Raw genomic sequence first — 21,070 nt, forward strand, 5'->3', positions numbered from 1 at the left:
TTTCCATAACAAAATCCTGATTTATAAATCTCCCTATCATACTTTTCTCAGCTTTCTTGGATGAAGTCTTCAGCAACTTGCACACACTATTTTTGGTGGTCCTTGAATGTAGACTCAGCAGCAGTAAACCTAGAAGCATTTTCGGTGCATAGATATTTGTGGTGCTTATTAGTCACTTTTTCAAATATTCCATCACCTAACTTGCATAAATGTCAGTGCTGATTTTTTAATTTCTTTTTTTAATATTTCATCCATTTTTTCACTTGCTACATGTACTAGTGCATGTTTAAATTTGGTTTATAGCTACAGCAAACCAGCTTTGGTCGTATTGTGCTACTTTGAAAGTGATGTGATAAAAGCTAACATCTACATTGTGATCACTAATTTGCTTTTCAGTTGTTTTTGTGGGATAAACATGACTTTATCTTTGCTCTTGTTTTCTAATAAGCGTAGCAAAAATCTTGATAATCTCATTAATTCTTACATCTTTTTATATAGATAGTTCTCATTTATACAATGAAATGCGAATGAAAATTTAATGTTTATATTACTCCAAGAAACTTCTATCAAACATATTGTATAATCGAATGAAAAAGTACAAAAAGTCAAGAACTTAGAAAAAGGCAACAAAGCCCGTTATTTTCTGGGCATGGGGTAAATCCATGTTTCCCAGAAAACTGGAAAAAGACTTAGGTATGAAAACAAAAGTGTATCTGACTCTCTTTTTTAGGATTTAAATTTTGGAAAGTTTAAAATTACTCTGCAATCAAGGGTTTTAAATGAATTAAAAATACTTCTTGAAAATTTAAGGAAGCAATCTACTTTCAGCTTCTTTTCCCTTGTACTAGTAGTAGCAGGCATCCTTCAGTCTGCATTTTTTCTCTTGTACTTTGTTTTAAACAGTTCAGCCCTTCAGGAGACGTAGATCTAAAATCAATCTTAGGCTGCATCTACACTGTGAGATAAATTTTATTTTATTAAAATCAATTTTAATGCTGGGTTTTGTCCATTCAATTTTGAGCATTTTCATTTTCCCACATGCTCTCCACAAAATCGACTTAGTGCTGCCACACACAAGTAGCTTAAATTGAGTGCTGCCTCAGTGTACTGTGGGAACCTGTCCCACAGTTCTGAGCCCCATTGCATTCTGGCCGCACAAGGAAATGTGGGTATATGACGCCATCTTCCCACGTTTCATTCCCCTCTTTCCCCTGCCATGTTAAGAGTGTTTAAGTAGACATAGTTGTTACAGGGAAACAGCCAGACCCCGAAAATCATGGCTGCCAAGGGAGACATCCCAAGGGCAGCTAAACGAGTCCTGGCTGCAGCCAGTCCCTGAAAATCGTGACAGCTGAGGGACAAGTTCCCTGGCCAGCTAAAAGAGCCCCAGCTACAGCCAGCCCCCGAAAATCGTGACCCTCACTGCACACAATCTTCCTGGCACCTTGCACAGCACATCCTTTTATTGGTTCAGGGTCAAGCCACATGATGTGGCTGGGTGTGGGAATGCTCAAGACTGTGTGGTGCCTCTGGGGGGAGGAAAGGGCGGGGGTGTGGAGATTAGGACAACATGTAAAGGCCTGAAAAGAAGTTTCTCATACTACCAGACAAGCACGACCCCCACCCACAGCCTACCTGACACATGGTACGGGGGGCTAGCCGCTGGCACTAGACAGCACAGAAAAAAAAGCCACTAGTGGGTATACACAGAAGTACTGACCCCACAGCTGTGCTTCTAGCAAACAAAAGAGAGATTTTTCAGCCTCTCATGACCCTACAGCCATGGGCTTGCAGGTGCTAAATTGTAATGGTCCTGCTGCCTAATTCCTGTGCAATTGAGAGCAGTGGAGATGTAAGAAGCCAGAGCAGAGAGATGTGGTGCATTGTGGGGCCCATATGGGACATCTGTGGACGCTAATGAATTTGGTTTAAAGACATGCTGCATCCTCACTATCCTTCATTCAGATTCTTAAATTCAAAAAGAAGGATATACCTATTGGTTTACTTCGATTTTAGGATTTTGATGTGTCGATTTTAGTGGTCCATAAATTGAGCTAATGGAATTTACAGTGAGGACAGGCACTGGGAAAAATCTGGCTGAATGACTTAAAATTGATTTTATCTTGTAGTGTAGATGCAGCCTGAAAATAAGAACAGCTAACTTGTTTGTACTTATTAATAGTCTATTTCTGCCACAGAGGGTGAGAGAGAAAATAATCATAATAACAATCAGAAGTTGTAAAACTTTTGATAGCAGAGAAGATGGTTTTAATAAAGGATGCCTGCCTGCTGGAGTGCCAGGCTTTCCCAGTGGCCTATTTCCAAGGTAGATAGAAGGGGGAACTCCTTTCCTGGAAATAATAATCTGTGATTGCTGGGCTCTTCCCATGTGTACTTTAGGAAATATGGAGGATGGGAGAACCTGGACTGCAGTATATTTACTAACTTGAAGGTCCTTCTCTGTTCCTCCTTTAGGAGACTGCTGTCCGGGAGCTTTCTGTGCCTGATGCATAAAGTTGCCAGCACCAAACTTCTGGGGTTTCTTCTTTATAAATAGAATTTCCATGCACAATTTTTAAAAAAAATGTGAAATTTTACCCAGACATTCTGATAATCTTAACTCTGCCCCACAAGATCAGCATGCAAACTTTCAAATAGATATGCTATTAATATAGGTGGTGATGAGTTCTTAATCCGTGAGCCCTAACGCCTGAGGGAAAAGGATTACTATCACCTCCTTTCTTTCTTGGGTGGCAGTGGTGGTACAGAGTGGTGGGAGAGAATCCTGAAACTTTTTCTCATGTGTATTTTTTAAAAAATGTCAGTTTAATTTTAAAGAGAACTGTTAGTCTGTTATCAGTTTTCTGAAAACTTTTCAGAATTCCTATGTAGATTTTGACTGAACATGGCAGGTAACAAAAAGAATACATTTATATCACTCTCAAGGCCGAAGTGTCTTATGGTAACCTCATTGATAGCCAATGCATTTCACTTTCTATATATAAAGAAAGAAGTTACTTGCAAAATGTGGAATTGAAAATTAAGATTTGATGTCAAGCTTTCAGCTCAGGTATAAATTCAGATTAACTTTGTCATCTTCCAGAAAGTTATCTCAGACTTCTGCTGTTACCTGGTTGAAAATCTCCTGGGGGAATGTGTGTTGTATAATATTTGTGTTGGCTAATAGTTAAGTGATAAATAAGCTACCTAATATTGCTATTAAAAGAAATGAGCTCACATGTAATGTTGTTTTTTCTGCAAAGGAATTTGGTAACAGTTATTTAGGTGCTATGTTGGTTTTATTAATTCACGTATTCTGAAGTCCCAGACTGCCCTCGATTTGTTTCATCATTCTAGTTACACACTTCTGTAATTCCATTGATTTGTGCGATACTATCATCTGGCCTCTCAAGTATGTGCTTGGCTTACTCTCTCTGGTATTTGGGGAAAAAAGTAATCTTCTCTGAATGGCTACATCTACTAGCATTCCTCTTTTGAAAGAGGAATGTGAAGGAGGGAAATCAAAAATGCAAATGAGGCACTGATTTGCACATCCTGTGCTTCATTTGCATAATCTCTTTTTGGAAGAGATTCTTTCAATAGAAAAGTAAGTAGTGTAGATGGGGCTCTTTGGAAAATAAACTCTATCTTCGAAAGAGCCCTTCTTCCCAAAATAGGAAGAAGGGCACTTTAGAAAATGGGGTTTATTTTTGAAAAAGCCCCGTCTACACTGCTTTTTTTCTTTCGAAAGAATCTCTTCCAAAAAGAGATTATGCAAACGAAACACAAGATGTGTAAATCAGTGCCTCATTTGCATTTTCAATTACCCTCATTTTGCAGTGAGTTTAATCCTTAAGGGGGCCATTTTGGGGCGTGGTGCAAAACAGATTAAAATAAAAAAATAGAAGGATGGTGCTTCGTCCTGCCAAGAGGGCAGGGGACTGGACTCAATGATGTCCCAAGGTCCCTTCCAGTTCTATGAGATGTGTATCTCTATTTATTTTTTTATAAGTGTAGTCATAGCGAACAACCTCTTAAGTACTCATTACTTGCTCTTACTTTTAAGAGAACTGATTGAATATGGGAAGGTATCTGTGTCTGATGAATTTTAAAAAGGTTTTGAACCATTGAGTAGTGTCACAATGAAGCTCAAGAAGTTAACAGTATATGTAGAATATATGTAAATATAAAGTTACTAGAAAAACCTAAATTGGGGCCTACATTTTTTTGCAATTTAGATTTCCAGAGTTAGGCATGTAAATGTATGTTTAGGAATCTAGATAAAAGTAGCTTGAGTTTTCAGAGATTTTGAATATCCTCAGTTTTTCTTGGGTTTTAGTAGGAAACTGTGAAAATCAGGCAGTTTAAATACAATTGGTCTAACTTTACACAATTAAGTTTGAAAATTTGAAGCTTATTTAATTAGATTCAATTGAAAAATTAATGTTTGACACTGTGATTATATTATATTATAATGAATATTTTGGTTTCCAGGGCCACTAGATGTCTCAGGTGATTGAAGTAATTATTCAAAATTAATGGGTGATCTTGTGAAGATCATTTAAAATTGATAGATTCCAAAAGAGGAGATCGTATTATTAAGAACACAAAAGACCTACGTAGACATCAGAGTTTTAGAAGATGTTAATCTTAGTATGTATGCTCTATGTACATTTTTATCAATTCTTTCTACACGTAACAGCAGTATTTTGTTAAAGTAGTTGAAGAATATAGGGGTTACTAATGTACAGCCCATACCAATACCTTGAAAAGTTTAGATTAGAAGTGTAAAAGTGTGGAGATTAAAGTGTAACATTATTAGAAGAAAGTGTAATCACAAATTTAATGAAGCTTCAATGTACATTCAAAAATACACTAAAACAGAGTTCTATGAACAGTGTTTCAAATATAATAGTAAAATAAAAATGCTGTCCATTGTCCTAGCAGCACTTACACTATAACTATATGACTATGCATAAGCCAGTAAAGAAACAGAGCTGTTTACCCTATTACCCAATGAGGATTTGCTGAGACAGGCGATAGTGTCAACCTTGAGCACCCTCTGCTGACCAAACTGTGATATAGCGAGCATTTAGGAAATTGCTTACTTTTTTAAGCTTTGAGGCACATGGTGAACTATGGCAAAATATTGAAATACATTCTTAATGTTAAAAATGATCATGCAGCCAAAGTTATCAGTAAATAAATCCTGGTTTCTATAAGAGATAACTGTAGGTTCAGGGGTGTCTGGTGATAAAGCACGTAAGCTTTTTCAAGCTATGTATACTATTAGAAGTAATGGGAATAAAAATAAAATTCAGATTCATAATCTGTTATGTGTTAAGAATTAGTTACCTTTCTTTTGGTTGAATTCACCTTGATTTGTTTTTTGTTTTGTTTTTTTTTGTAAAAGCTACCGCTTACTTCAACGTTGAGTAAGTAGTACTTTGTTACAGTAAAGCATATCATATACAGGTTGAACCTGTGTAGTCTGGCATACTCTCACTGGGCAACATCTGTAATCCGGCATGATTTTAGTAAGCTGGACAACCACTTACCATGGCTGTTGTCAAGTTTCCAGTGGTCCCATAAAGTTTGTTTACAGCTACTAGTCTGGGTCTCAGTGTTCTGTGCTGCTATTTAGGTATAATTTACTGCTGCATGTTTTCTGAGAGCCTAGTAAGCAGTGGAGAGGAGAAGAGAGCGCACAGAAAGCACACTAAGGGCTTGCCAGACACCCACCACATCTGCAAGAGATGCAGCAAGGACTGTCACTCTCGTGTGGGTCTTCATAGTCACAGTAGACGCTGTAAATGAAGTCCTCAATTGAAACTATAAAGGGCGCGATCCATAGTCTATGCAGACTGAAGGATGCCTACTAGCAAGCAGTGGACTTGTTGGTAATGCTGCTAGACCTCCCATGGTCTGGCAAATTCTCTTGTTTGGCATCAGTCAGGTTCCAAGGGTGCTGGACTAGAGAGGTTCAACCTATATATGAAAGACAAGAAATATTTTTTTAGAAGTCATGAAAATTATGGCTAGTAGTTTTTAAACTTGGGTGCCTTAGTTTAGGCATCTAAATCCCCTTAGGAAACATATTTTTAAAGAGATGATTGTGTTTTTAGTTAAATTAAAAAGTGTATTATGCAGATTACAAAATAGCTCACTAACATGAAACAAAATAACCAGAAATTGACAACTGAGTGGCCTACTTCTTAAAATGTATGATTATCCTTAGTACAACAAATATATGTTTTTTTAAAACTCTAGCGTTAACCTTGTTCTGTATAGCTATAGAAAAAAAATCATGCAAACTATTTTATAACAAAATGATTGCACATAGTTCAATACTTAAAAATGTTAAGTTGATAAAGTATATTATAAACCATTATTACAAACCCAAAATATAAAAGACCTAAAATCGGTATTCACCTCCAAACCAGTTTAGCTTAACTATTAAATTAAGGTTTATAAGCACATAATGAAACAGTTCAGCACATTTATAAATAATAGCTTAGACTGTGAAATTACATTGTATGAAACACAATGTGAAATTTACATACATTTTTACAAGATAATTCACACAAAATGCACTTGAAGACCCCGACTGGTGTTTTTGGGAATGTATGCTATAAATCTATACTGCATTAGAATGTTTTATTGTTCTAAACGTTAGTATAGTGCTCACCAATTTGTACATAATTTACCAATAAAGAAAATGACAAATGATCCTAAAAGTACAGGACTTTAAATAACTTTGGCAACACTTTGGGGGATTGTGCCCCTTATGATTAAACAAAGGACTGTGATGTAAGTGATATATTTAAAAACCGACAGAACAGAGCCAGTGACTGATGGAAACGTTTTTCACTAATATATAATATGAATGGTCATTTTATGGATTTCATTTGTTTTTTGTTTTATTTCAGCTTGTATGTTTTCTCTTGTATGTACTCCTTAAAAGGGTAAGAGAGGTATTGGTGCACAATGTAGCTTACTATATATATTTCACACTGGTATTAATTGGGCATAATAAGATGAGTTAAGAGGAAATATGTACATTTAAATTCCCTTATTATCTTGAGTCCTAATCTAAATTTTAGAATTTTTTTCTTTAATCAGTTACCTGGTGGTGTTCTCCCTTTGTTTAACAAATAAGTGCATAAAATGAGAACTGTGGATTGAATCATAGGAGTTCTTTTGATTTTATTACTGTTAATTACAAAAGTACCTTTTTATAAACCTTGAAATCTGAATTTGTAAATATTGATTTTGTAAGAAAGATTAAAATTTGAAATGGGATTACAACATTTAGGTTTGTCATTTTATTTAGGGAGCCTTTGAAACATAAATTACCATTAGTACATATGGTTCAATAACTTAACAGATGACTGACATGATAAACAATAGTGCTTCAAATGTGCATTGTATAAGTGCACTAGGAACATACATTATGTGTGTGAAAGAGAAAGCATGCAAGAAGGAATAAAGAACTGTATATTAGCAATTTCTAAAAAAAAAAAAATTTGCTTCCTTTGTACCCAGAATGTAAAAAAATGAGCTGAGGAATTTGAAAATTCATGTTTGAGTAAGAGTATAATGAAGTGTTTGAAATTTCTATATATTCATCTGCCTTTCTTGGTATTCCTGCTACTTTAAAGATACAGTGACTTTTAAGTTTGTAAAGAAAGAAAAATATCAATAGTTGTTATTTCTTGAATGAAAACAGTTCATTTCAGACTCTGTTTTAGTAGCCAGGACATTTTCAGCTATTGAAATGCAAATAAGGGCCAAGTCTGTCTCTACTAGAGATGCAATGCAACCCCATTGCAGTCAATATGATGTTAATCAGTGCAGAATGTGATTGTTAACTGCAATATGATTCCTTTTGAAATAAATTTTACAGAAGAATATATCTCAGAAATGTGCCTTGAAATCTGTACTGGTCAGGAACTATAAACTATACCTTTGTTTATTAAAACGAATTTGAGGAATTATTCTATCAGCAGTGTAACAGCTGTGAAAAATAACATTTTGGTAAGATGAAAACTTTATAGGTAGGTTAGGTGAAACAGCTTTGCTTTCTATGTTTTGCTTAATCAAGTTTTTGATGCTTTCAGTGTTTCGTACAAGAAGTTGATTTTGTTGATGGTGTGAGTTGGGCCTTCTTGCTTTCTGATATACAGCAGTGTTACATTGTGAAGATTAGACCATTTAACCATTCATTGACTTAAATATAAATAAATAAAATAAAAAAACTAGACTGATTGATTGAGGGGGGTCTGTTTTGTTTAAGGGGGAGAATACCATATTTATCCTTTTTTTGTTGGTGTAAACCATTATTTTACTGAGAACCATTAGCCATTTAAAACTTGGTACATAAATTAAAGAGGAGCTAAATGGATTTGTGATTGTTGCCATTAGTAGCATTTTAGATTATACAAGCAATTATTGTGTTCATTATCCTAGCGCAGCCCCTTTGCAAAACTATTGTATCTGTCTTAGACATTATGTACAAATTTTCCCTTGGAGATTGAAATTTCCAATGGCATATTTAATTTTATCATCACAGTTGTTTCAAACAGGACAAATATTAAGACAAGCAGAACAATTTTGTTTTAAAAATATAGGAAATTACAATAAATGTTCAGAATTACTCAGCATACTTAATTCACTTTTTTCTTGTGTAGCCATAATTATTTATGCTGTCTATGAATATTTTAGGGGCAGAGCAGGTTCTTATGACTATGAAAAGCTTCATTCTTTCATTGGTAGTAAATGTTAGAAGTCTCTTGATAAAAACACAATTGATGAGGTATATAGTAAAATATGATTTTCTCTAATTCACCTATATTACAGTATTTTTGACAAGAAATGTGTGACTGGACTTTTTTTTTAAAGTACCTAGATAGATTAGTGAATAATTTTATTGCAGAATCTACTGTACATGTAAAATTATAGTATACAGTTGTTTACATTAGCATGTTCCTCCTCTTTTGAATGGTTCTCACATGTAAAGTTGGCTTCACTGTGGCTAACAAATACAAATGTCAAGACTGTCTGATGACAGTAATGTAATGTGAAAAGAAGTGGGAGATGGGGGGGTGAGTTTATCTTGTATAACAATTAATCGCTGTACCTGAAAGAAGACTTTACTGGGTACTCGAAAAAATATTTTACCTCAAAGTTTCCTTCTTGATTTTAAACACTGTTCCAACAACATTGTAGTTGGATTTCAAACTCTTATGTTCACATCCGTCTTCATCAATTAGAAAGGTATTAATGCTTTGAATTAGCTACATATCAATGTGCAGTGGACTACATTTAATGTTTCTGTCCCATGAGTGGCATTTTTTCAAAAGAAACTTTGTATTCATTTCTGTTAGTTTTTGTCTTGGCTTTTACAGTCTTTCACTGCTATGATGCAGGGGAAAAAAGTGAGGTAGTGGTTATGCATATTGCAAGACAGTGATTCTTTATTTTATTACAAAAAAAGACCAACTCTAGAAGGCCAGATTAAATCATTCCTTTCACTTTTTAATGGGATTTGGATGAATAGAGTAAAATATGCACTTTGCATTCATTGATAGCATCTTTAGGTTGAGGTAATTGAGTCTTTTTTCCCTGACTGAATGAATAATGACTTCATCTGATCCTCAGCGAGGCCTGAAACTTAGACCGCCTTTGTCAACGCAAAAAGATCTGGGCTTTGAAACATGCTCTACTTCCCTGGCTTAATTTTTCTTCATTTTAATCCAAAACCTATTTTTCTCAATAATTCAAGCATAAACTATGTAGTAGTTGAAGCAGCGGAAATTGCAAGATATTTGTCCTCGTTGTGCTGCTTTTTAAATGCAGCTGATAAATCAGCCGCTGTGGTCTTCAGCTGCCTAGTTCTCAAGGGAAGGGACAGCCCATGCTCAGGCAAGAATGCTGGAATTTTTCAGAACTATTTAAATATAGCTTCTTTACAGATTGTATGTTATCTAGGAAAGTGTTATGTTTTACTATCCTTGCTGGCAGGGTCTGAAGATAAAAAGATCTCTGCGATGGGACTTAAGCATGCCTTGCTGACATAATTTTTCCCACATATTTTACTGACTAAAAGATGATCCAAAAAAGTGGATTTCAAATAGTTAGCATACAGTATACATTTATGGAAATAGTAGGAGTCTGAGTTACACAGTTTTAAAAATATCTTTTCATTAGAAACATAATAGCTGATGGGAGATCTATTGACATGACACGTTATTTAAAATAAATATATATATCTTTTTTTTCACTTGTTGAAAGCCTAGTTTCTGTTCTCCCATTTTAAATAATAATCAACATTCCATTTTAAATTGAGATAAATAATTAAAATCACATATGAAAAGCTGCTTTTGTAACCAGATGGATTTTATATAATAAATAACTATGTGCTAAAACAAAGAGATGGGGGAAAGTCAATGAAATAAGTTCAGATTTCCAAACTTTTTATCGTAGTACTGTATAGTTGCAAATTGCAGACAGTGATGATGTGTCTCATATCTTTTTTGTTACTTCATATCTGGCTTTTGTTTCTGAACTCTACCAAGTCTGGTGGTCCTACACCAGCAAATGAACAGCAGATCATGTTATAGAGAAATTCTATAGATTCAGTAGTTTTGCCTAGGAGACAATCTAGTCTGAATATGTGATGAAGGAAATAACTTCCCTTTCCCTTCCCCCCAAATATACACCAAAAGATGGCGGTCTCTATGTCAGATATAAAATAACTTGAAAGGCATTTGGGGAACAGTTCACACAGTGATTGTTGGAATTATTAATGGCCTGTAAACAATAAACTTTCATCTTTTGTAAATGTGGAAGAAATATTCATATGTGGTAATTCAAATTGTTGAACATAATAAACATAGATTTCAAAGAACTAGAAATGATCTTTCAGCTGAATAATTGCATAAGAAGGTGTCAGTGTGTGAATCACTTATGGTTAACTTATATTTACTTACTTATATTGCTTCCTTTAGGTTGGTTTACTGGACCTTGAACTGAATCAACTGACCAAAGCCCTGTTTTTGGCTCTAGTTGCCCTTTCAATTGTTATGGTAACCTTGCAAGGATTTGTAGGCCCATGGTATCGCAACCTTTTTCGGTTCCTCCTCCTGTTTTCCTATATCATCCCAATCAGGTATGTATAAGAACAAGAGAGAAACACAGATGTCTAATTTCACTGAATGAGGCTTTCTTGAAATTTATACTCAGTTCTCATTGTGAAGGAAATTGATCTTATCAGGAAGCTGAAGGAGAAGGTGCCAATAAATCTGCTGATCCTTGAAGGATCACTCTACAGAAAACAATACTGTTGTATTTTTTTTGTATAATGTTCATCTTGCTGGAGTAATCAGGATATCTAATCCTTTTAATAGCATAAATGTATTAATAAGGATACAATCTTGGTATATCACAGGATACAATTTTAGAAAACATGTATCTGAATGAAGTATTTGATTTATTTTGGCATTCATAATTTCTAATCCCTTTTCAATTATTTAAAGTGTTTTATTCTGTCTAGTTAAAATACTGAATAACAACAACTTTTTCAACTACATTAACATTATATGTAGAATATAGCTTAATGGCTATATAGTACAGATCCTCTTTTGCCAGGACTCTTTTGGTAAGTGGTAGATACTGTAACCAAATAGAAACTTTTCTTAAATTAATTAGTTCATTAATCATGAGTACAGTATACTCCAACTGCAGATAAACAAGAACATGTGACATAAGTATGTTGTAATCTTGTCTTCTACAGAATGTAAAACTTGCAACAAGAAGCTTTACATAGTTAAGAATAGTTTTCCGTTTTCTGATAAAGTTTGCATTAGGAGAAATAAGAAATGCCCTCTTCAAGTAAAGATAAAACTAGTTGTTTAGATGATGATTTGTTAATTTAAGTACCAGTGATGGATTCAGTGGTTTACAAGACACAAAAATGTGCATAGTTGCTTCCTGTAAACTTTCAGAAAGCTAGATAAATTCTGGTTTGGTGCATCATAATATTTTCAAGGAGAGCAAGGAATTTTCTGTGTAGTATTGAAAGAAAATAAAGGGACTCTATGGGTATCCTATCTTTGTTCACAAGCACTCCTCCCTGTGTTAGAAGTTCACTTAATGTGAATGGTTGGAACAGTCAGAGTTTGACCCACAACTGGTTTTACTCTCAGTTGGTAAATGTATCTATTTTTAAAAAATCTGAAACTTCTTTTAAAAATACATGAATATACTATGTATGAAGATGGAGACTATATTTATCAATGGAAAAAGACACAAGTAGGGAAATAGTATTTTGTAGATTTCGTTAGAGAATATTGGAGGCAGTAGAGATTTAGGAGTTCTCCGAAGTAGCAGATAGACTAAAACTTATTCTTGATAAACCAAAACTTCTCTGTATATATTTGTGTGCCCTGTTAAATCATCTATTTATACGAACAAATCCTTTACACCAAGATTCTTGAACCTGTTGCTGAAGGCCTGACCTGCTGCTGTTAAATTCGTGATCTCTAATCAAGGAACTGAATTTGCTGATGTTCAATACAGCCATGTCGTTGATCTTGCCAAGAATTAGGAGCGGCCCAGAAAAAGTGTGGCCTTAAGCCAAGCTGTGTGTGTGTGCATGTGTCCAATAACTGGCTCAGATTTTGAGGCATCCTGCAAAGTTCAGTTATACATAGCAGTTCAATACAACTTCTGCTAACTTTAGTGCAATCAGCCACTGAAAGCAGAAGGTGCATGTGAGTATAAACAAGCAGACTCTCTACCAATATCTCAGACATTTGAAAAATGTCTGATTTTGCTTATTAGCCCTTCTTAGCTCTTTGCCTATTCCACTGCCCAACATCTGTTGCTCCTAGTGTTTCCAGTTTGCCTGTTAAGGTAGCATTTATGTCCCTAAAAGTTCTTTTTTTTTACTTAAATTATTGTCCACAATTAAACTGACATTTCACTGTGAATTTACATTTCTGGGACAAGAGGTGAATGAATCTTGCAACATTTTGTCAGCCAAGCATGATGATTTGCTGTTATGCCCAAGCCCTGCTCTGTTTCTTTGCAGAGCACTAGTTATGTTCTCCCTACCACCAGTTTTTTTTTTTACTGTGAATATCTGAACTCCATTTGAAAGTGTTGTGTTAAATTTTTTTTTCTATCTATAAAACCCCCTTTACTACTTGAGTGGTGCAACTGTATGGCATATATTAATTTTCTATTACTGAATACTAAAGAGTTTTAACTACCCTACTGAGGCAAAAAGCACCCAGCCTGTATTTTGTGGGGGTGTAGGTTGTCATCTCTCCCTGAATGTGCAAATTAAGAAATATTTGGAAATGTTTATAAGGGGTTGTCTGCTAGAAAAAAGAGTTCCTTATGTTGCTCCACAAGAGTCTTCATTTTTAGCTTAGCCTTCATTTTAAGCCATCATATACTTAGATAGTTTAAGAGGGCACACAAATGTGTACAGAGATGTTTTGGTTGAAAGGGACACTATCAAGGACAAGTTTTAGCTCAGATGCTACCTAGGAGAACCCCTAAATCTCCACTGTTTCCAATATTCTCTAAAATACCTATAAAATACTATTTCCTAAATGTGTCCTTTTCCATTAGATACATATATTTAGTCTCAATCTTCATACATAGAGAACAAATATATCTTGTTACAGGGTTGAATTGAGGGGTTTGCTTGTTATCATACTGAATTCTTATGTAGTGAGTCCATGTCCTCTTCTGTGAGCATGGGTGGTCCTGGATGAAGCTGAAATTGAGAGGAGCACATATAGGAGGTTCCTAGCCTCTGGTTGTCATAATGCTTAATTCTATGGCCGGTCCATCAAGGGCACAATCTTTTCCTCTTCTCCCCTAAAAGAGCAGCATGTGTGCTTTCATAGCACTGTAGAGTAGCTCTGTGATAACTCAGTTGCTTTCAGAGGAGCAGTCTATCACATTTGCACTTCTGAATGCCCACCTATTATAACTATGTTTTCTCAGCCCAGGAAGGAGGAACTACTTGACCAGGGAACCGGCTGCATTTTCTCCATTTGCAATATACTGTCATGGCATATCACTCTAAATACTATTTTTAATTATTTTAAAGTACCTTCTCTGATTGAGTAATAGAGTTAATTCTATCACGAACATGAGAGAGTCTGACAAGAAGTGCTGTCAGGAAAGATACCTGACCAAGATCTGAGATGCAGCATATTGATATCTGAAGGAAGAACAGACAGGAATCTAGCAGAGAGCTGACTTTCTTTTCCAACACACACATCTACTCCCACACTGACTTTTTTTTAATCTTGAGTCAGCCCTGTATAAGGTCACCACCCACTCAACCAAGTAAACAGCTCAGATCATAGTGTAGTTCAAATGTCACTACACTTCTCTTCCTCTCCTCAGCATGTTAGACATGGAAGGTGAAGACTATTTCAAGCTTGTACCTTGGACAGTAAAATCCTGGGATCATAATTCTGAGAATGACGACAATGGAGAGGCAGGAGTTGTCTTCTCTTTTACTGTGAGATGCTTTTAAAATATTAATATCAGGAATTGAGGGGGAAAATAACTGAACTCTTCTCCATAGGCAAAGGAGTTCAATTGCAGGAAAATCTGTTACAAACAAGACATGTTTGTATTGAGAATTATTTTGGTGTTTCTATAGGTTAATAAACAGACAGGTCAGCAAAACTTCAAATAAAAATATATTTGATTCATCTGAGCTGCAGCAGGTTTTTGCATTGCAGCAATTAAACAGATTATCATCTATGTCCCTGTGTTTTTGGGGGAGGGAACAAACACAAAACATCACAGTGAATAGGGTAGAGGAGACAGATCCTTGGCAAACAAGTCCAATACTGAAAGAGCCATCTAGTCTTTTCTCTGACCCCTATATTGATACAAGGTGGTGGAACATACAGGAAATGCAAGCATTCCACTATATCTTTAAGCTCCCTGTTCTGTCAGAGGCAGACTGAGGGGCATTAAAATATATTGTAGATTTCTGTGGAGTCACTGGGAACACTGAAGCATTTGCTCTAAATAAAATCCTTGTCCATTCTATCTTTTTCCAAGATCATCTCAGCACCTGTGTTCAAATATTTGTTACCATTACTGAGGATATTGTCACTTGGCTACATAGAGAGAAGATTGTCATATGTGAGTCTCCATCACAGACATATTGCTGTTTAATAACAATGTCAAGATTATAGCTGAAGTTCTTGTCTCTCATGTCAAGATCATAAATGAAAACATTCATTTAGGTTTTGAAAGTATTAAAACCCTTCCATTCAGCAACTTATCCTTTGATCTTGTCCCTCCTGGCTAATGGGTTCACTTTTGCTGAACACTGTGACTGCTTCTTGAAACTGGAAGAAGTACAAAAGTTTTGGTGCTGCCTTTGATAAGCAGATCATCACTTTATGCTTACGACTTGACTGACTGTTCTCCAGTGACTAGTCTTCAAATACTGGTTACGTTTACAGAGAAGATTTTGCGTTGAGTAAGCTAAATACATCTCAATGCCTCAAATCTCTTTGATACTTGTGATTCTGGGTTCAGACTTGGGTCTGATGCAAGGGCTTTTGTCCCTTTGACCATGGTCTTTAATTCTTTTGATCCTTAAGTGGTGTTCACTAATATGTTGACTTTAGTGTGTGTGGATAGGCCTCCTGTTGAGTGGCTCCGTTCATTTGTTGCTGTATTTTGGAAATTGTTCATCATGCCAAATGGTGCTGCCATGGGATGCCTTTGGGTTCCATCTTGTCTAATTATGAGTAGATGATTATGTGGCAGCAGTATCCAGGAATGCCTTTTCCCTCTTCAAGTGCTTAGGGTGGTACTAGTTACTTTTGGATGCATTCCTTTTTTCATATTGTGTGCCTTTATCATTTTCAGTTTAGGCTACTTTATAGAGGTGTACATTGTACTAGCAGAGCATTCTGTGAAGGGCTCTTGACTCTGTAGCACAGTTGAACTCCTTGGTTCAAAATAGCTTGAACCTGTCAGACTTCTGGACATCTGAGCGTCTGGTCATCTGTTGATATCGGCATTTGAGATGGGAGAGCATGATAAGACTTGATATTTATTTTTGAACTGGGGTGTGTATTTTTTAAGATAGATTTCATTTCTGGTGGGTTATTCTGAAGTTTTGGGGATGAATGGATGATTGTGCTTTGGTTTTGATATTTTGCTTATGCCTATATGTCATAGAAGCTTAATTCATTGAGGACAACATACAGCTAGTAATAATAGTCTCATCTATTTACTCTACATGAAAAAATGTTACTTACCTTATGTGGCACACATGGCATTTAGATGGGTTAAGTGATCCTACCTCTTGTCAATCCTCATCAAATTTTGTTTGGAAATTTTAAAATAATTGTCACCTTTGTATGTAAGATCAGTTGCCAATATGCTGCTGAATGGAGGCTTTCTGCAGTCCTATTTAGCTTAGCTATTGAGCCTTTGGAAGCCACCATTAGAAATTTTAGAAGGGAAGGTGGTTTGTAGGTAGCTAATGTATCAGCTATACAGGTATTGAATTGTGGCTATTTTCTTGGTTTTATTTCAAATTCTGTCAGTTCCTGTTAAAAACCTGCACTTTATACCATGTCTTTGGTTACTGGCAGTTCATGTGTTGCAGAACTAAAAAATTCTGTTGACAGTCTGGAGCAGCTGCAGTCATATTATGATTTTCCCAATGGCAACAGACAATACTGGTTCTTATCAGATATACCATACAGTATTTATAATGTGCTTGATGGTTGTGACTTTATTAGGTGGCCTTAAACCCATAAGACCAGGACAACAAACAACTTCTGCAGCTACTGCTCATGGGCATCCCATTTTTCCTTACCTTTATTTTTGATGTGTCCTACAACACCACCTTCTCCACCAGAAATTTTTTCAGTGGCAAAATGCAGCATTTGACTCCAGTTAAATCAATGTCCCATTTTAAAGTGCATCAAATTCTTCTGCAAGAAACTGGACATAATCATTGAAGGTGCCATGTACCAAGTAAGTTTTAACTACCTAGTCACGTGGAGGAAGAATTAACAATGCCTTGGAACAGCTAGGGGAACATCTCATTTATTTTGTATGCTTTTATTATGTGTCATTTCTTCGTCCCTTGAAATTAATAAGTCTACCCATTCAGTCACTCGTGATATGAAAGTCTCACCATTCATTCATTGCAGTCTTCTGTAATTCTTCTGTATCTTATTTGAAATAAGATGATTAGAACTGGGGGAAAAAAGTTTTCTGGGAGCGAGTATATCAATGCTTTTGTGTAGCAGATAAAAATTTCATTTTCTGTCCCAGTCTTTTAGATCCTTGGTTTTTTTTGTTTTGTTTTGTTTTTTTGCTGTTCTAATAGCCATGGTACACTGAGAATAGGTGCTGAGGAATAAGAGGTCTTCCAGAAGGGGGGTTTCCTTCCAGAGGAACCCCATTTACCTAACAACTTTGTTTCCAGAAAAGTCTCTTCTGAAAGTGAGATCTCATGGGAATATGCAAATGAGGCATGAGATATTTAAATTTATGCCTCATTTAAATGTTCCCCTTTGCTCATTAGCATGCCCCTTCTGGAAGGGCAGGCCAGTGTAGATGCAACCAAAGAGTGCAGAGCTATCCAGAGAATGAAGGGTGTCCTGATACCTGGCTTTGAATGTTCACTGCAAAACCATCTGTCCCTTCTTTCTTCAAGATGTTTTGGTTTTCTGATTTGGCTTTTCTCCCTGGTATGCTTTTATCATCAGTGTTTTCTGTCTTTGTTCCCTCACTGCTAGGTGTGTCTTTTTTCTCAAATTTTCTGAGCTATTAATAAAATTATAAAACAATGAAATGCATATTATTAAATTCTCAATTTAAATTATATTCAAACAAGACCTGAAAAAATTATAAAATATACCTAAAACAAAATCTATAATAATAAATAATTACGACTTTCTGATAGAAGTACATTTTCTTTGGTGGCCCTCAAAGCTATCAGTAATTTGGGCAGCCCATAGTAGGCTTTGAGTTTGACGTGCCTGATCTAACAAATGAAATATAAATACAAAAAAAAGTACCATGAATTGATAGTGGGAAGAAAGTAAGCAAAGTGCCTTGCTTTCTGTAATTTTTGGAATCTCACCTATCAAAATTTGTAGTGGAAAGTGGGTGGAAAGAAGTTCCCAAGCTCAGATAAAGGAACAACTAAAGCCTTATGGCACAAATAATGGAAAGATCAAAATTAAATTAATCTAACTATAAAATGAATGTCACTATAATAATTAGTCTAATCAACTTAAACCTCACCTTGATGACATACATCACTGATCAGCCCAAAAGAGGTACAGCCTAAGAACAAACTAGAGGTCTTTTAAATAACAAGAGGCAGAATCACTGCTTCTACAAAAACAATTTTTAAAAGATTTTATCTTCATTTATACTGAATAAACTACTTGCTGACCATGGACTAAGTACATCTAGCGCTGTTCCACAACTCTAGGTTCTTCTTCGAGTCTCCCCGTGGGTGCTCCACAATAGGTGACGGGCTTGCCCGGCGCCGCAGATCGGATCTTCCAAGCAGTTTCTGCCGGACCGCGCATGCGCCGGCGCGCGCCGCTCCCTTGCGCACTCCTGGCCACGTGCGTGATCCGGTCCCCGCCAGTTCCTCTTAACCGCCGTCGGCTGCAGACGGAATCCGACTAGGCTAAGGCCAAATAGCGTATTCAACAACAAACAAACTACGAGCGGGACAGCTTCAGCCAGTCCCAGTAACAAGCGCCGGAGGCCAGGAGCTACGGCCATCAGCCCTCCTGCTGAGGCAGGCCATCGGACGGGGAAAACAGCACAAAGAAGGTGCTAAGTACCCACTTAATAAAACTCAAAGACTCACCAACAATGTCCTCTTCAGGCTTTAAAAAATGTGAGTCCTGCCGAGAGGCGATGCCAGTGTCCGATGGGCACAGCCTATGCATAAGGTGCCTGGGGGAGTCCCATGTGGCACAAAAGTGCGCCTTCTGTGCAAAATTAACGACAAGAGCACGGAGAGACAGGGAGATGCGCATTAAAATGCTGCTGCTTGATAAGGCCCTCCAGCCAGACGTGCCGGAGCGGCCGCAGCAGGAGGGACCCTCCGGGGCCCTTAAAAGGAAAGCTGCCTCCCTCACTCCATCAGCGCAGAAACAGAGGAAAGTCTCTCCAGCCCGATCCCTGCCGGCAGCAACAGTGAGCGGGACGGGAGGAGCACGCAGCCCCCAGCCGCAGCAACAGCTGATCGGCGGCGGCACGGAGAGCCACGTGCAAACGGCTCAGCCTCCGATGATCAGCCAGCCGCCCCGCACCGCAGGCAGGGCGGCGGCTAAACAAGCGCCGGCACCGGCGGCACCGCAGGTAGCGGCACCGACCCCGGCGGAACAGGCGGTGCAGAGCGCGCAGGCACGCAGCCTGCAGGCGCAGAAGGACACCGCACGTGCGGCACCGCCTTCCAGCGTGCCTAGCACGGTGCCGACGTGGCCGGGATCCCCCGCGCGTCAGGGGGCGGAGTCACCTCCTCCAGGGAGGGGGAAGGCTGCACACAAGAGGAGGCATTGCAGCCCCTCTCCGGACAGGGCTGTGGAGCTGCTTTCTCACAACCCTCCGCTTACGTTGCAGACTCCAACCAGAAGGCAGGGGTCCCCCCTAGCCTACCCGGAGCCCCCTTCTCCATTTTTGCAACCAGCCTCACCCTGGATGGCACCACCTTCACCCTTCCTGGGGTTTGAACCACTGGACTATTATGCGAAGTCGCTCTCTCCAGTGTCTCGACGATCTCCCTCCCCCAGACGCAGAGGGTACACACCAAGGGAGTGGTCTAGGTCACCCTCCCAAGAACAGTGCCTATACTGCCATGGTCGCCCCTATCACGCGGGGCATACACACCATCGGCAATCTACTAGGGAAAGATCCCCACAAACTATCTCGTACCCCCGAGGGCAATCGCGACCGGGGACAGAGACTCAAGCATCTCGAGGGGGACTGGTCATGGAACCCCGAGATTTTCCCTCGCAAACCTCTAGCGAGAGGGTGTACCATCACCAGCAGGAACCGGAAGGGTCCAGAGAGATGTACGCCAGCGGTTCCTCACTCTCTTCCCCGGACGAGGCTACGGCCCTGGGGGACGTCCATCCTACGGACGATCTCAAACAGTTTCAGGAGCTGTTTAAGAGGGTGGCCTTCACGCAAGGCATCCAGACAGCAGAGGTGCAAGAGAAACACCATAAGCTCCTCAAAAATTTGAGACCTCCGGCCTCTTCCAGAGTAGCAATACCGCTTGATGAAGCGATCTTAGAGTCCGCCACTACGATATGGCAGACCCCTGCAACTATTCCGCCTGTCCAAAAGAGAGCGGATAAGAAATACTTCGTGCCGGCGAAGGGCATGGAGTTCCTGTTTAGCCACCCACAGCCAAACTCCCTGGTGGTGGAGTCCTCGCAACAAAGATCAAAAACATCTCAATTTAAAACAGGGGGAACGGACAAAGATGCCAAGAAGCTAGAGCTGTTCGGCAGAAAGGTCTACTCCTCCTCCACTTTAACGTTGCGAATGGCAAATTACGCAGCGCACTTAGCGAACCATAATTTTGACAACTATTCCAGGTTAACTTCCCTCATGGACTCGCTTCCAGAGGACAAAAAGCCGGTCCTCAAGGCCATAGTGCAAGAAGGCTACGCGGCTGTGAGGATGGGAGTTCAGATTGCTTTGGACGTTGCGGACACGGCAGCACGTTCCACAGCAACCGCAGTGGTGATGCGAAGGGAGTCCTGGCTCCAGACCTCGGGTATACCGACGGATCTGCAGGCGAAGATAGTTGACCTTCCCTTCGACTCGCAGAAGCTGTTTGCTGAATCAACTGACTCGGTCCTTCATTCCAGTAAAGATTCAAGAGCCACACTCAGGACCCTGGGGATTTACACCCCTCCATACACAAAGAAAAGGTACTACCCTCAGCAAAGGCGGTACCAGTACCAGCAACAGCGCCCCCAGTATCACAGGGGTTACGAGCAAGGGCGACATC

The 21,070-nt window shown here is 38.3% G+C and overlaps 1 protein-coding gene across 7 annotated transcripts in view; it reads left to right on the forward strand.

The window, feature by feature from the left end:
• The window catches only part of ATP9B (ATPase phospholipid transporting 9B (putative)), a 332,144-nt gene that overhangs the window by 202,263 nt on the left and 108,811 nt on the right, over positions 1-21,070 (forward strand). For all 7 annotated transcript variants that reach the window (XM_074987543.1, XM_074987544.1, XM_074987549.1 and 4 more), the window contains exon 12: positions 11,010-11,170. In XM_074987543.1, the coding sequence (XP_074843644.1) occupies positions 11,010-11,170 (161 nt within the window). The remainder of the gene's footprint in view (positions 1-11,009; positions 11,171-21,070) is intronic.

Source organism: Carettochelys insculpta, chromosome 2, assembly GCF_033958435.1.
Source record: "Carettochelys insculpta isolate YL-2023 chromosome 2, ASM3395843v1, whole genome shotgun sequence".
NCBI classification, from domain to species: Eukaryota; Metazoa; Chordata; order Testudines; family Carettochelyidae; genus Carettochelys; species Carettochelys insculpta.